Below are 17,670 nucleotides of genomic sequence, written 5' to 3' on the forward strand. Positions count from 1 at the left end.
TCTTAAGACACTACTGAGGGAATTTTCCGACGTTTTCAGTCGGGATAAATACGATTTGGGCTGCACTCATCTGCTGCGTCACCATATTGATACGGGTGACAGCGCGCCAATACGCCAGAATCCTTTTTGGTTGAGTCCCGCCGAAAAGGACCATGTCAAATCGGCTGTTGATGACATGCTAGCCGCCGACATCATTTCTCCCTCCAACAGCCCTTGGGGAGCGCCGATCGTCCTGGTTAAGAAGCAGGACGGTTCGTTGCGGTTTTGCGTTGACTTTCGGCGCCTTAATAAAATTACGGTTGCCGACGCATACCCGCTCCCACGGATGGACGAATCGCTTGACGCCTTGGCGGGAGCGCGATTCTTCTCCACATTAGACTTACTTTCGGGATTCTGGCAGCTTCCTCTGGACGATGATTCAAAGCCTAAAACTGCTTTCCGTACTCCGCACGGCCTGTTTCAATTCAACCAGTTGCCGATGGGCTTACACTCAGCGCCGGCAACTTTCCAGCGGTTGATGGAATTGGTTTTGGCTGGATTGCAATGGGAGTCGTGCCTTATTTATTTGGATGACGTCATTGTCTTTGGCAAAACTTTTGATGAACATCTCCAGAGGTTGCGGGCGGTTTTCCTAAAGATGCGGGCTGCTAATTTGAAATTTAAGCCCCAAAAATGCCATTTGTTACGCGAGTCGGTGCGTTATTTGGGGCACATCGTGGGGCGCTCAGGTATTTCTACCGATCCCGCCAAAACGCAGTGTGTAAGCTCCTGGCCGACTCCCACCTCAGTGGGAGAGGTTAGGAGTTTTATTGGGTTTGCGTCGTATTATAGACGCTTCGTCGCTAATTTTGCGACTATCGCCAAACCCCTACATGCTTTAACATCTAAAGGGGTTCGGTTCTGCTGGGGTCAGGAGGAGGAAGCTGCTTTTTGCTCCCTTCGGGACGCTTTGGTAAACGCTCCTCCCCTGATTTACCCTGATTTTTCAAAACCGTTCTTGCTCGACACCGATGCGAGCAACACGGGTATTGGGGGCGTGCTCTCCCAGGTGGTTGATGGCGTGGAACGTGTGGTTGCGTACGGCAGTCGGGTGTTGTCTCCAGCGGAGCAACGATATTGTGTCACCCGTAGGGAACTGTTGGCAATTGTCCATTTCATCCAACAGTATCGCCCATATCTGTACGGTCGGCATTTCACCGTCCGCACAGATCATGCGGCACTGCAGTACGCCCTGAGGGTTCAACAGCCATCGGGACAATTGTCCCGATGGTTGGAGGTCCTCCAGGATTACGATTTCCAAACCACATACTGTAAGGGCGTTCGCCACACCAACGCGGACGCTCTGTCACGCTTGCCAACCACCTCCGAGTGTGCATGCCTCCTGGGGTCTGGACGTTGCAGGCCTCCAGGGGACACATCGGTACCTGTTTTGGCGGCCGCCAACGACGACGATACAGTGGTTCCTAATTCGATCGAACAACATGGCAAAGATTCCCTGTTGGGGTTGCCCGTCATTGAATGGGGGCGCCTCCAGATGGAGGATGTCTCCCTCCTCGGGTGGCGACGTCGCGTTGGCGGTGCGGCGGGGGGAAAAAGAGGTGGTTCCGACGCATGGGAAATGTGCCAAGGTCTGCTGATGCATTGGGACGGGAAGTCACGTCGACATCGGCTGGTGGTCCCTACTGGGTTGCGGGGTAGAGTGGTATGGGCCGCTCATGAGCGCCTCCTACACCTGGGGACCCAAAAGACTCTCGCCTTGCTGCAACTTGATTTTTATTGGCCTGGCATGACGAGGGATGTTGGGGATTTGTTGGGATCATGCTCTCAATGTGCACAACGCAAACCGCCGGCACGGGAGTCTAACCCGCCCTTGCAATCGATCAAAGTGTCCAGGATAAACGAGCTGGTCGCTCTGGACATTTTGGGACCATTCCCCGCCACCCCCAGGGGGAATAGATATTTGTTGACTGGTGTCGAGTATTTTACACGCTGGCCTATGGCCTGGCCTCTGGCCAACCAGTCGGCAGCAGCCATCGTGGAGGCCTTTGTTCAGGGTTATGTCCTGGACAAAGGTGCTCCGGAGAGGCTGCTGACCGACCAGGGCAGAAATTTTTCCGGTAAACTACTCAGACAAGTCTGCGATCTCCTGGGCACAAAGAAAATTCGGACCTCCCCATATCACCCACAAACTGACGGGATGGTCGAACGTTTGCATCGCACCATCTCGTCCATGTTATCACAACAAGTTTCGGACTCGCAAACGGATTGGGACCTACAAATTCAGGGGGTCTTGGCGGCGTACCGGATGGCACCCCATGCGGCTACGGGGTTTTCTCCCTTTTACCTCATGTACGGCCGAGAACCAGACCCGCCTGTTCGTGCCCAGTTGCGGATCCCCGTGCCGCAGGGAAAAATAATCTGGCTGACCACGTTAAATTTAATTTGGACAAATTGACCGAGGCACGGGATGCTGCAATGCAAAACTCTGACCTCCGTCAGAAGGCGAATGAGCGCCTCAGATTGAGTCGAGCGCACATGCTGCAGTGGAAGCCGGGGGACAAGGCATGGTTGCACTGCCTCCAGGTGCCACTGGCAACCTCCTCTAAACTGGTGCGGCCGTGGCGGGGCCCTGTGGAAGTGGTGGAGGTGTTACGTCCGCAGTGCGTGCGCATCAAGTGGGGGAAGCGGCGATGGTTCGTGCACCCCTCCAGATTAAAACCCTTCGCTGCGGTACACAACCCCACTTCACACGCACGTGGCCAAACATGTGGGGAGTCGGCCGACTTGCTGGGTCCGTCTCCGTCGCTCTCACCTAATGCCTTGCCGGCTGTGCCACCTTCAGGAGCATCAGGAGTGACGGGCTCAGGCCCGATCACCCCTCCTGCGGATACCGAGGGTCACGCGGAGTCGGATGAATGCTCACCCCAAGGACGGACAGTCGCCACCTGATGGTCCACCATGCGCGGTTACCCCGTGTGAGGGGCCCGCTGCAAGGACGCGCGCTAAAATGCGCAAACTGTTGTGAGGCCGGAAAATGTGTACATAGCTGTTGTGTTTATTGGGTGTTGTGTGGGTGGTGTGTTCCCCGCTCCTCGGATGTACATATGTTGGGTTCACCGTGTGTTGTGTGTGCGTGGTGGGTTCCCTGCTGATTGTATATAGGCTGTTTTTTTTACGGAATTCGTATTTATTCGGGGGGGGTGCGACGGGTTGTTTCTCATCTTGTTGTTGCGTTCTTGTTCTGGTTCCTGTTATTGTTCAAAAATAGTGAGGCACACGCGCGGTCAGGGGGTGAAGGCACCTTTATTGTCAAATTTTTGTATGTTGGCAGCCGGGACGGCTGCATGCTATGCGGGGGGGAGTGATGTAGGGGTGTTAGAGAGAGCCCGTTATGCATGGCAGCCTATGGTAAACAAGCACAGTGGGCGGGGCTACGTGAGTGCACGGGCAGGTGCCCTCTACGACGTCCGCGCTTCGGACGTTACGATCCCCCGGGGCCCCACCCCTCAGGGAGGGGAGGGTATAAAAGGGGAATGTATCGGGGGGCTCGGGAGTGATGTGTTAGCTAAGAAGAGAAGACGGAAGACGTCCTAGATATAGCCCTGGTCTCCCCCTGGTACGCCGTCCTTATCAGGACCGCGCAGGCTCGAGCCAGTGGCGTGGTACCAGAGCCAGAGCCAGTGCTGGTCTGGACTCTGGGTACCGGGCCCGACTGACCAGTGTCGGGCCAAGATAGCCTCCCCTAGTCCACGAGTGGAGGACTCTGAGGCAGGCTAGGGTTAGCTAGGAGGTGTGTCCTCAGATAGATGGGTGAGGGGGCCGATACCCCCTCAAGTGTGTATGTCACAACGTATGGTGTTAAATAAACCAGTGTGCCTCCAACTATCCGGTGTGAACGAGTCGTGAGCGTTACTACACATGTGACACAATACGTATTGCACGTAACCAATGCAATGTTTAGGCTGTTTATACTACCCTCTTATTCCCTTTTTAATGGATCCCGAATGATGCCAACAAAGAACGCAGTTCTTTTTTGCAGGTAGGACGATGATAAAAGTGAGGACTTTTGGGGACTTACAAGATATCTTCCTAAGCGGGATTGACATAGAACAGGGCAATAGATGAGGTGGGAGCACTACCATAGAATGTAGCCGATGCTTCCTGCCAGTTCATTTTTCTTCCTTGTAACTCTCTCTAAAATTTGGACCTGTTCAAGTAGTTTGCTATTCATCTAAGCACTTATGTATTCATGAGGTTATCTCACCTGACGTTTTGTTTGTAATAATGTAAAAATAACAAAAAATAAATTGCTTAATTTATCACGTAGGCTTTCGTGACCAATATCATCCATAATACAGATTTTTTTTAGGTTAGATTGCGTAAATATAAAAATATGACACATCAATGGTCTGGCCAGATGGCAAAGATACACTTAACGAATTTTAAAATAATCTCAACTAGGAAAACCAATCCATTCAGTTCACCATGGAAGTGGAAGCTGACAGAACTCTACCATTTCTGGATATTCTGCTCGGGCGCGGTCGAAATAGCAAAATAACACACAGCGTTTACCGAAAGAAAATTCACACAGACGCCTATCTGAATGCAGTCACACCATCACCCCGCACATAAATCATCTCTCATCAAGACGCTCATACATCGGGCTTAGAAAGTCTCAGATGGTGAGAGTCTGAGAAGTGAAATTAAACATGTTATAGAAGCGCTGCAATTGAACGGTTACAATTAATTCACAAATCAACAGGTCATTGAATGCCAAAACCAAATCAAATAACACGAGTGTTGAAACTGACCTAGTAATTACAATTATTAAAATACTGTACATTGTGGGAGTAACTGATAAACTAGCTAGATGTTTGGAAAAACAACAGATCCGAGTCAGATTTGGCACGGTACATAAAATACAGAAATTCATATCTCGTACAAAAGATGTATTACTGAAGCTATCAATAGAAGGTGTGTACCAGATTAATTGCACCTGTGGCAAATGCTATATTGCGCAAACAGGACTAATGATCAGCACGAGCCTAAAAGAACACCAAATTAATATTAAATTATCCCCAATACAGCTATCGGCAGTGGCAGAACACACGTGACAATTGATTTTGATAATGTTGAAGTTCTCTGAAAAACTAGTTACTACTGGCCAAGACTAATTAGATCATCTATCGAAATTGAGAGAAATAAAAATAATCGTAACCGTTCGGATAGCTACAGACTTAGTGATGCTTGGAAGCGAATCATCAAATAATGCATTGTTTACATGCATGCCTATACGAGTCATTATACTTCAATAGGGATTACCGTTGGTCTGGCTTTTTTAGTGCACACATTTGTCAGGAAGAACAGGAACATTGGGCTTTCATAATGAGCATGCATAATGTGCATCGATTACCATATAAATAACCCAAACGGCAATGGATACCCATTGTCATTTATATGCATTAATTAATATCCCCCCCCCACCACATTGCTCAAGAAGTGCTCACAATTGATGTCATCACATCTACCCCTCTATTTAAGGAAGGAAACAGGAGAATTTATCCACCAATCTGGCTGAAACGTCGTAGTCAGATTGTAAATGTTGCAGCTTTGCTCTACAACACACTGGTGTGCTGTACCCGTAACGAATTCGCATGTTCTGTTTGCATGACAAACCTTACTAATTAGCTGTGTCAGGTAGTGGCGGGTTTAACGACACATTTATATATTTACGTGATCTATCCCCAAAAACCCTGTATTATAAATTGCCTAATATCTGTGGTGTGCTGGTAGTAGCATCCGCCAATTTCTGTGTGAAGTAATATCACATCTCTGTAAAGCAGTCTTGTGTAAAAATAGGATGCCAAAGGTGACGTCAACTATGTGTTCAAACAGAATTGTACAATAATGTTTCTGATAAAATAAAATGTAAAGTAGCTGCATTTTATAGGTGGCTAGCTGTGCAGTTTTGGTGATACATGTTTCTCATACAAGAATGTGAATGGTTCAACACATTTTATTTTGGAGTCATTGAAACATATTAGTATGTGAAGTAGATATCCGATAATGGCTGTATACATCTTCCGAAAAAATGTTCTGGTTCTTGTAAAGGGCATTTATAGCACAAATTATAAACAGTATGTTTATCAGGAAGTAAGAGGTATTCTTGAACACAGGGTACATTTCTTTCAATCACTACTTTCAAATCGTCTAGACCAGTGGTTCTTCTTAACCTGGGGTGCACGCCGCACCCCCTGGGGGTGTGAAATGCCTTTTCTGGAGGTGTGCGAGACATGGGCAGATTTCTTTGAAAGGTAAATAATCGAAAACACAAATTAAGCACGTGCACGTGAGTAAAACTACTTGGTTTCATTACCTATGGATTTGTTAACATTATACAGTTGTATTACTATGGCAGATGTAAATTAGTTTTTTGTTATAGATACAACGTGATATTTGATGATTATCTATAATTAACAAGTTTTTTGTTTTTAAAAGGATAATTTTTACGTTGCGATTATGATTTGCTCGCAATTTTTGTCTCTTATCTGTTGTTTATTATTGATTTATTTTACTGTGACTTGTTGCGTACGTTGGAGAAGCGGCGGTGTTGTTTTTGTTGATGAAACCCTGTTTTAAGAACTTATTTGGCTCACAGGGTACTTCAACATAAACTGAACTGAATTTTAACGTTTGAGAATCAAAAGGGTGCAAGACTGCAGTAAAGGTGAAGAACCACTGCGTCTAGAATGAAATAAAAACAGCTTAGCTCGCCTCGCACCATTCTCGTATCTGGGGTAGACGGTAATGCAAAATGTATGTTGGAAACTTACATGAAATAGTATGCGATGATGATGACAGCCAATGCTACATACTTAGCAGGCTTCAACCAGGAGCACTCATACTCTACAGTTTGAGCTAAATCGTAACGAATGAAGACATTCTTGACCTGGAACAAAAATGACAGCACAATTCAACGTTCACAATCGTTATTTCTCACTGAGGCTGAATGTAGAAGTGTCCAACATGGTAGCTTGATACCCTGGGATATCTGTTTACTTAAAAAATGCAGATGAGCCTCTCGGAAGCCAATGGCACCCACAAGTACTGGGAAGGAGTGACTACACCTCGAGTGTTGTTTATTACAAACACCAATCACCACACAATGACAACAGAATCCCCCAAATTAGATACATTAAAATAACAAGATTTGCACAGACTCCTCCGGTACTGTGAAGGCTGTGAAAGTTGCCTCCTGAGATCAAGAATCAGGGTTTGATGACAGAACAGCTACCAAAAACAGACAGATAATATAAGAAGGAAATCATATTCCAAGAAAAAGAGTAGAGATCAACACCAAGAGAAGCACCAGGATATGACATTGGAAGAGCAGTATACAATTCCAAAAACGGCAACTTATAATTGAGCTAAATGAAACATTAACACATATTTAGATTTAAGTTCAAATAGATGGATTTGGAAAAGGTCGGGTCCAGTTTGAGAATTATATTCTCTCGTAGAGAGGACAGAAAGATTGTCATTAGCAACAGGAAAGCAACGTTCCATGACCAAGTTTGTATGAGTGAATGAGCAGATATTTACGTCAACCTACATCCATTTGAGAGATTACAACTTTTTTGTAGTAACAGTAGTGGAACATTATGCAGTTACTGATACAACAGAAGATGATATCAAAGGGCAATTATTATCAAATGCAACACTCGCGTTTAGGCATGATGCCCAAGTAGAATATCCTTCTACGCTTAGGGGACATCCATGCCCAGGTGATAGGCAAGTATAATGAGTAGGGAAAGACGTATACACGGGTGGCATTATATCAGTGGGGGCGAATACTATTGTAATCAGGTTTGTTACGTTTTGCAGCATAATTACGTGAAGTATTTAGAACACTTCTTTAACAGAAGTCATGCAACCTTACATAAAAAAATAATGATGGCAATATGGAGACTAATTATTATATTGAAACCAAGGAACAGCATGGGCCATCTTGCCTTAGGACCAGAGCTAAAAGTGCTGCAGATATGAATACAGAACACAAACTAGTGGTTGCAGGATTAAGACTGAAGCACGGGAGTAAGTGACCTATGTGACATATTACTAAGCACCTTAGGCATGCTTGCTGTTCTTGCGTACTTGATGAAAGTGTAGTGGGTTCCCACGGAGACCGGAGACGTAGCTTTTAGAGGCAACACGTGTATTTCAATAACCGTTACAATAATACTATCGGTCCCTAACACAAGGGGTGACAGCCCCTTTACCCGCTACCTGGGGAGGTATGGCCTCCGAGCTTACGTGCCCTATCACTGGGACCACGGGCTCTCAGCCCTCCGGCTAAGGGTGACCTAGGGAAGGCTACGCTGACCCGACCTAGCCAGGGTATGGGTCTCGACCACTGGCCCGCACTCGGCCCCGGCCCTTAAAAGTACGTCGGGTCCCGGGGGTCCCCAGGGTCCTAGGGGAAGTAAAGCTGACCCGATCTAGCCAGGTTACGGGTCTCGACCACTGGCCCGCGTTCGGCCCCAACCCTTAAAGGACGTCGGGTCCCGGGGGTCCCCAGGTTCCTAGCCTAGCTGGTCTTCAGTCTTCGTCTTCAGAGCACTGTCCCGAGCCGTTCTGAGGTCCGTCTTTTATATCCACCTCGGGGTCTCTCCGCCCCTGGTACCGCCCCATTTCTGGAACCTTCCAGGGGGCTCTGGAATAACCCCCCAACCCCTCACCTCGGGTAGGGGGAACTCGGCATCTCAATGGTCCAGCTCTCTCTCCCTATCTCAGGGTTGCACCCCCTACAGACCCGTGCCCGCAACTACAGGTAAGTGTACATAGGGCGGCGTGTGCTATGTATTTCCGATGCTACAAAAGAATGGGAGTCAGAGCCAGTAGCTGAGACATACTGGGAAGGCTTTGAGGGAGTTGTAGTTGAGTACATATAAAGTAAGTAAGTAGAATCGTGGATAATTGTTCAAACCAAGGAAGCCATTAATAGGGCAGGGAAGCAGCAGAAGTTGCTTTGAAGGAACAGGAATACATCATAGAAAATCTTAAGCAGTTTGGTTCTAATTTTTGGCAAAAGCATCAGATAATATGGAATATACTTGTTGTAGGAGGAATAGCAAACGTTATTCTCCATTGTCAATCAATGATGTGGTAAAAATTGGGTTGAGGAATATAAGGCAAGAGCAGCAACACCCTCTGGATGTACTATGATTGATAGACATGATGTACGAACGTTTTGAATGAGGAGGCGCCTATAGCGTTGGCAGTATCCTAAAAGAACATCAGGTAGCAGAAGGAACTTTCATAATACAGCTTTTTTTGGGTTAAGTCGCATAAATATATAAATGTGTCGTTAAACCCGCCACCACCCGACACAGCTAATTAGTAAGGTTTGCACGTAAACATAACATGCCAATTCGTTACTAGTGTAATGCGGGCGTAAAGGGCTTGGCGGATGTGACGTCATGTGGGGGAGGAGTCAGGGTCACGTGAGAGGGAGATGGTATAGTGGTGAGACAGGAAGAGATCGGGGCAGTCGGGCGAGGGAAGAGTGGAGACCGCGTTGGGTGGTCGCCGTGCCCTCAGCCTGGTGGCTGAGGGGCTCGGTGACAGCGCCAGCCAGCGGGATGGAAGAGAGTTGGTTGGAGACTGGACGAGGGGGAGGCCACGGAGGGCGAAAGCTGGGAGCAGCGACAGCAGCCGGAGAGGCTGCGTGTGGGAGACAGCAGCGAGGCTGCTAGGGGCTACAGCAGCCGGGGGCTGCAGAGCAAGAGGGTGACGGGAGCGACAGCGAAGTCGGCACCGTGTGGAAGGAGCCAGATAAAGGACAGCCGTGTGGGAAACAGAAACGAACCCGAATAAAGGACACTGAGCCAGACATCGTGGTCCAGTCATTTATTACATTGGAGTCAGAAGTGCAACGGCATGGCTAAACAACTGAGAAGAAAAAGAATATTCCGTCTCCGGCATCGGCTTCATCTTCCTCCGACGATGGATGCAGCTGGAGTCGTGGAAAAGAGCCCTGCTGAAGTGAGCACGGGAACTGGAGTTGAAGATGTCGCCGGGCTGGCGGGCCCGTCAGCATCAACGGACGGGGATTCCCCATGTCAACAGATGGCGGACCAACTTGGAACTCTTAAGAACATGCTTGCACAGTGGTGTGAGCTCGGCACGCCAAGGGTGGCGTCGGAGGGAGAGGGTGGTGGTCCGCAGGAGTCCGTGTTGTCTTCGCTGTCGCCGCCATCGGCCACGTGGCACGAAGACGCCATCTTGGGCGCGGCTGGCGAAGAAAGGCGGGAAGCCGCCATCTTGTCTTCACCGCGGCAGGGAGACACCGCCATTTTTAACATCGCGGCGGTGATGCAGCTTCGCGCTGCCATCGGGAGGTGCCTCGGGGAGAGCAGCCTGCTGTGAGCTGCTGCGCGAGGACGAGCTGCGAGGAGAGGACGACGATGCTGCAGCTGCTGGGGCGGGAGCTTCCCGTCCTGGCTCGGGTGCGTGACAACGGAGCAGTCAAGTCGCCGAACGAGTTCTGCGAGACGACTCAAGTTGCCGCCCTGCCGTCCTCTTCTTGCTGCAGCCCCGGGCGAGTCGTAACGATACGCACCCGGCCTTTACACACACCTCATCCATCTTTCGAGGGCCGGGGGGGGGCGATTTTGTTTTTTTTCTCTCATGACTTGATTGTGCGGAGCGCGGTTCGGACTGTGTGTATGTGTGTGTAATAACGATGAACGCGCTATCTGCTTGTTGCTTGGTGTCAATTAAAGTGTGTGCGTGTGTTGAGAATGGACGGAGAGTCTGCTGTACTTGCTGAGTGTCAAATTGTGTGTGTGCGCTGCGGCGTGGAGTTGTTATCTTGATGGTGAAGTTAATTATTAACTCGGGAGCGTCGGGTATCTTGCGCTGTATTATCTCGTGGGTTACCTTGTGCGATGGCCTTAATTGAAAAATATCTATTTTTTTTTGGTGTATTGTGCTGCGAGGTGCTATGTGCGATGTGGTTGTTGCAAGAGAGAGAATATTTGTGTTGTTGCTGCAATGTTACGACTGCATTAATGGTGTGTTGGTTGCCTGCAGATCGGCTTGCTATTGTGCTTAAATGTGCGCGTGTGATCGCGATGTGCTGACTGCATGTGCTGTTACACCGTTCTGTACGGTTATGGGGTGCGATGCATTGGTTGACTATTGGGGTTGGGATGTTATTAATTGTGCGTACCTGTTTGGGAATTGGTAACAAATTCGAGGGGGACCCTATTATTTGGTCGTATGGATGTTATGTATACGCGATTTTGTGTATATTATGGGTAATTGCGCTTTGTGGGAGAAAGAACGCGCTTTGAGGGTGCGTGATGACGCCGTTGTGGGTGTCTCTAAGGTTTATGCTAATGGGACCGTAAATTGGCGCCAAGTGGCGTCGCGTATTCGGTTGATCGCATGCAGCCACGAGTTTTGCGAGTTGGGTTGTGTAACCAATGTGGTTGGTAAAATATTGGTGAAAAATTCCCCGATATGACTGCTGCGCGCAGCAAGCTGGGGCTGTGCGTCTATCGTTGTTGGGGTTTGTTACAATAAGACGGGGGATGCATTTTGTGACCCCCAGCAAAGGGAACCTGGGGTGCACGAATGGAGAAAACTGGCCACGTGTTCGCACGTTGGGCCGCCATTTTGCGCGCACGCGGGGTATGGCGACGATGCACTTTGCGGAAAGGGCCGCCATTTTGAGTGCGCGCGGGATATTGCGCGAACGCGCTGGGCAAAGGGGGCCGCCATTTTGAACGCGCGGGAAAAACCTCAGTGGGCCAAATATTCCATCCGTTATGCCTGCCATTGTTGATTGGGTGATGCACGTGTTGTGGTCACATCAGCCTATAGCTAATGGCTGACCTAACAGCCCGGAGGCGAAACCTCCATGGTATGTCTTAAACTAATGGGCCGTGTGCTCATATGGCTCGGGGAGTCATGGTTCAGTTGTGCGGTGGCAGTCTGAACCTGGTGTGCCGGGGGCTCACGGGATTTGGGTTAGGGCGTTATTGTCTCTATAAGAGAGCATTACCCCGTGGGGGGGGTCGTTGATATCTGGCCTTGCCAAGGGATTGATCTTCCCTTGGCTATAAAGCGTCAGACTATAAGAGGCTGGTGTGTGTCCATCGCTGATGGGATAGTAAGGGAGGAGCATGGCCGAGTGCTGCTCATCCCCGAAATGGCACTAGCCGAGAGTATGGTAAATGGATGTTGCTGTGGGTTGACGACCACGGTGAGGGTTACGGCGAGTTAAACGTTACCGCTGGGGAGCGTGGCTCTCTCCACGCGAGGGTGTGCGATTAGGGGTTTTGTTGGTTTGTTGAGAGTGACTGTGGGTACATGCTGTGTACGTCTGAGGTCTGTGCTGGTCCTCAAGGGAGGACTGCTGGTGGGTAAGAGCAGAATTTTTTTGTTGTTGTTGTCACGTGTAAATAATATTGTTGTTAAAATGTAAATACTGGGGCATCGATCGCGGTTAATTTGGGTAATTATTGGGGGTTTTTTTTTTTTAAGCGGGCCGGATTTACATCATCTCCACTACCCTGAGGCCGGGTGGCTGTCGTGTACGACATGCGGATGTGTGTTGTTGTGCTGTGCCTCAGGGGATTGGATTCTCCTTCTCGTCACAGATTCTTCAGCTCCCGTCGCACTGGGTGTTACCTGGTGTGCTAGCTGGATGAGGACTTGAAGGAGCAATTGAGCGCCGTTCGTCATTCTGCTCTACCACTTGCTCTTTGATGTTGGACTTGAGCCGAGCGGATGGAACAACAACATGGACACGCTTTGAGACACCACATTTCTGGGTTGTGCGCGTGTGCCATTTTTGCGTGTTGGTGGCCGTTGTGTTGTGCTTTGTGCTATTATTATTCTTGTTGTTCTGTTCCGGTTCCTGATCCTTCCCCTTTTGTTACTTGTTGTTGTTGTTATAAGGTCTATTGTGTCTGGGGGACTCCTGCTTGTGATGCCTTCGCCCGCATTATTTGGTTCTGTTTCAGCCGAGGACGGCTGGAATTTTCTCTACGGGGGAGGGTGGTGTAATGCGGGCGTAAAGGGCTTGGCGGATGTGACGTCATGTGGGGGAGGAGTCAGGGTCACGTGAGAGGGAGATGGTATAGCGGTGAGACAGGAAGAGATCGGGGCAGTCGGGCGAGGGAAGAGTGGAGACCGCGTTGGGTGGTCGCCGTGCCCTCAGCCTGGTGGCTGAGGGGCTCGGTGACAGCGCCAGCCAGCGGGATGGAAGAGAGTTGGTTGGAGACTGGACGAGGGGGAGGCCACGGAGGGCGAAAGCTGGGAGCAGCGACAGCAGCCGGAGAGGCTGCGTGTGGGAGACAGCAGCGAGGCTGCTAGGGGCTACAGCAGCCGGGGGCTGCAGAGCAAGAGGGTGACGGGAGCGACAGCGAAGTCGGCACCGTGTGGAAGGAGCCAGATAAAGGACAGCCGTGTGGGAAACAGAAACGAACCCGAATAAAGGACACCAGACCAGATACTGTGGTCGAGTCCATTTATTACACTAGTATAGCACACCAGTGTGTTGGAGAGGCAAACTATAACATTCCAGTAATTACAACTAGCTTCATCAGGCGACAGCCAGATTTGTGGAGAAGTCCCTTAAATAGAGGGGTCAATGTGATGACAACACTTGTGTGCTCTTCTTGCGCGAAGTGGGGGGGGGGGGGAATTAATGAATGCATATAAATGACTATGGGTCCCCATTGCAATTTGGGTTATTTTTATAATAAAAACATACATTTGACATGCGAATTATGTGAGCGCATTGGTCTTGTACATCCTGTCAATTGTGTGTACTAAAATAGCCTGACCAACGGTAATCCCTATTGAAGTATAATGACCTGTCTAGGCATGCATTTAAACGATGTATTATTTGATGATTCATTTCCAAGCAGCACTAAGTCTGTAGCTATCCGAACGGATACAATTATTTTTTATTTCTCTCAATTTCGATAGATTCTCTAATTAGTCTTGGCCAGTAGTAGCTAGTTTTGCAGAGAACTTCAACATTATCAAAATCAATTGAGTAGCCTTGTTTGCACGCGTGTTCTGCTACTGCTGACAGTTGTATTCTGGAGTATCTAATATTTCTCTGTTCTTTTAGTCTCGTGCTGATCATTCGTCCTGTTTGCCCAACATAGCACTTGCCACAGATGCATTTAATCCAGTACACACCTTCTATTGATAGTTTCGGCAATACATCGTTTGTACCAGAAATATTTTTTTGTATTTTATGTACCGTGCCAAATATGACTCGGAGGTTTTGTTTTTCCAAACATCTGGCTAGTTTATCAGTTACTCCCGCATTGTAAGGTATTTAATAGTTTAAATTACTTGGTCTGTTTCAATGCTCGTGTTATTTGATCTGATTTTGGCATTCAATGCTTTGTTGATTTGTGCATCATTGTAATCATTCAATTGCAGCGCTTCGTTAACATGTTTAATTTCACTTCTCAGACTATCACCATCTGACACTTTCTTAGCCCGATGTATGAGCATCTTGATGAGAGCAGATTGCTGTGCAGGGTGATGGTGTGACTGCATTCAAAAAGGCGTTAGTGTGAGTTTTCTTTCGGTAATTGCACATCCATAATGTACGTCGATTACCATATAAATAACCAAAACGGCAGCGGATACCCATAGTCATTTATATGGACTCATTAATCCCCCTTCCCCCTCCCCACTTCGCAAAAGAAGAGCGCACAAGTGTTGTCATCACATCTACCCCTCTATTTAAGGAACGACAAAGATGACTTCTCCACAAATCTGGCTGTCGCTTGATGAAGCTAGCTGTAATTACTGGCATGTTGTGGCTTGGCTCTCACACACCGGTGTGCTGCACTAGTGGCGAATTGGCATGTTCTGTTTACGTGACAAACCTTATTAATTGTCTGTGAAGGGTGGTCGTGGATTTAAGGACACATTTATATATTTACGCACTCTAACCTAAAAAAAACCTGTATTATGGATATTGGTTGTGAAAGCTTACGTGTTAGAAGGAACTTTCTTTGCAGAGTCCATAGATGACAGCAGACATGGAGAAAGAGGTAATGCTTCTTCTTCTGCTTCTCCTCCTCCTCATTCTTGTTCTTCTTATTGTTCTTGTTCTAGTGTATGGCAAGTCTGTCTAAATTTGACGTCCAAGTTTAAGTATGTGAGCCATGCAATAGCTTCAGGAGTAGCGAGACTAATACTGCTCAGTTCGCCAGAGAGCGGGAGTAGGATGCATTTGTTTGCGATATGGTTCCATTCTGGTTCGGGATGCTGCAGTCACACTGTGGGTTGCCTTTCATTCTCTACTTGTAGAGGTGTGGCACAGCAACCGGTTGCTGTTCTCAAGTGGTTGATAGAGCACCGTAGTTTTCTTAGCAGATCAAAGTCGTGCGGAGCAGTGGTTAGGTCGTCGATGAGGCTTTAATTTGGAACCTCCACCAGAACTACATCCTGTTCGCGAGTGGTCTTCAGTTGAACCCCGCATCATACAATTATCCTGTGTGATTCCAGATTTGTTTCTGGGATCTCAGACGAATTCAAGGAGGTTCGATCAGGTCTTGGTGTAACGGTAGATGTGACACTTCCTCGGATTTTTCCCAGTTGGTTTGATGTCATGGCATCCTGGCAGAGGTTTGCTGCCATAATGTTGGACAGAACCAATAGCCACTCAGTGGGAGCACGTTTCAGTTGTGCCTGTTATTGTGCAAAGGATGCCGTTGATCTGGAGTCCAATTTCTGTGTGTGGGCGCTTGATGCCCAGACTGGCGGACAGTACTCAGTGCTGGAGTAGACGAGTGCGACAGGCAGGCGTAGCGTGATGTGTGTGAGCAGCCGTGTGCACTCCATCAATGTGTATAACGTCGATAGCAGTTAGATGGGCCTATAACCTGAAGAATTATGTTTTGGTTTTCCAGGTATCAGCAAGGTTATGACGTTTGCTCTCTTCCAGGCCCTGGGGATTGTGCCACTTAAATGGAAAGTGTAAACAAGGCCGCTAGCCAGTCTTGGCCAACAAGTCTCAAATTCTTGTGAAATTCATGATAGATATTGTCCTTGCCTGCGACTTTTATGGCGTTGGTGGCCCATAGTGCGTGAATGATCTCTTCGCTTGAGTACAGATGGGAGAATGTGGAGTTTGTTGGTAGGCTCCTCACGATTTCAGGGAGATCTTTGTGCACATATTGTTTGTGCCGCTTGCTTATTGTGACTTTTGTACAGGCAAGAAATCGAGAGGCGATTTGCATGACCATGACTTGCGGCGCCTTTTTTATAGGCAGTACATCTTTTGTTACCATTTTTCCCGTGAAAGAAAAGTGCACGTCCCTGTTCCAGTAATTGTGTAATACGAGAGTTCACCGATGAGCGCCGATCAGTGGATAGGCTCCGCTGCTTGGGCCATCACCCAATCAGAGGGATGGGCGGAGGTTAGGGGCGGAGCTCAAAAGGCTTGGGGGAAGTAACCATCTCGAAGGTTCGTGAGGGGGCGTGGCTGTAGGCGGGGATTGGTGACGTAGGCCAGGGGATATAAGGAGAAGTGGAAGAGAGCTCGAGGTCAGTGTGTGGAGTCAGAGAGCGGGACCACGTTGCTTGCCTCCGGGACGCCAGCGGCCATGTGGCGAGCCGGAGGCTTCCTCCCAGCGCACCGCCTGTCAACGGCGTGCGGGAGAGGTTGAGAGACGCGAGTAACCACCAGCCATGCGGAACGGAGTGCAGCCATGCCAGAGAGAGAGAGAGAGCAGCGCTGTCCAGCTGTGGAAAGAAATGATAAAGACGAAGACACAAGCCCAGATCGTCGTCGCAGTGGTTTATTTCAATTGTATATAGTAGTGCCATACATTTGTGAAACTCTGTGCCTTTTTATGGCCAAATCCAAGCGGTCATGTTTCAGCATCACGTGATTTCCTCGGCATACATTAATATGCACACACACTGCAGTGATATGCTAATGAATCAACATGCTTAATTAGTAGTGATCTACATGTATCCATGTCAATCTGTCTATGTCTTCTCGTGTATCTTTATCCACTCTATTTGTCTGTTTTTATGGTGCATTCTCTGTCTCACTGTTTTTTTTCATTTCGTCCTGTGTATGACTTTCTGAATATGCCAAGCCCTCCTCAGCACTCCACGATGCTTCCAAATCCATTTTCTAACACTACCACTGGATAGAACATACACAAAAGCACCCTTTACCTCATCCAATAATACCTTTGGTCTTGCATTGCGCATCCACTCCATTTTCACTGGCTGTTGATGTCCTTAAGTGTTTTGTGAGATTATTTTTGCTGCAAAATGATCGCACGCCCAGCTTCTCTGCAATCTAGGGGTGAAAATAAACATTGCATATAAAAGACTCACTCACAATTCCATTGAATAAGAATCTCTATTTAGACTGGAAGAATCCAATGAGCGATGAAGCTCTTTTCACGGATGTTCAGTATAGGCGGGTCAGCAAGTTACAATAACAAACAATACAAAAAAACGATAGGAGTGCAAAATAGAGAGCAAGGTAAGCAAGTCACGAAATCAATACAAATATGTATAAAGTTAGATTTTTCAACACTAAATGCAAGCTTTGGCAAGGCAGCAAACAACGACAAAACGGTCCCAGATCACACCATGACAATA

The 17,670-nt window shown here is 48.1% G+C and overlaps 1 protein-coding gene across 3 annotated transcripts in view; it reads right to left on the reverse strand.

The window, feature by feature from the left end:
- Nucleotides 1-17,670, reverse strand: part of LOC144737965 (P2X purinoceptor 4-like) — a 135,515-nt gene that overhangs the window by 91,135 nt on the left and 26,710 nt on the right. For all 3 annotated transcript variants that reach the window (XM_078620880.1, XM_078620881.1, XM_078620879.1), the window contains exons 2-3: nucleotides 17,251-17,362; nucleotides 6,834-6,949 (exon numbers count right to left, since the gene is read on the reverse strand). In XM_078620880.1, the coding sequence (XP_078477006.1) occupies nucleotides 6,834-6,949; nucleotides 17,251-17,280 (146 nt within the window). In that variant the 5' untranslated portion in view covers nucleotides 17,281-17,362. The remainder of the gene's footprint in view (nucleotides 1-6,833; nucleotides 6,950-17,250; nucleotides 17,363-17,670) is intronic.

This window comes from Lampetra planeri, chromosome 76 (assembly GCF_965212315.1).
Source record: "Lampetra planeri chromosome 76, kcLamPlan1.2.h2, whole genome shotgun sequence".
NCBI classification, from domain to species: Eukaryota; Metazoa; Chordata; class Hyperoartia; order Petromyzontiformes; family Petromyzontidae; genus Lampetra; species Lampetra planeri.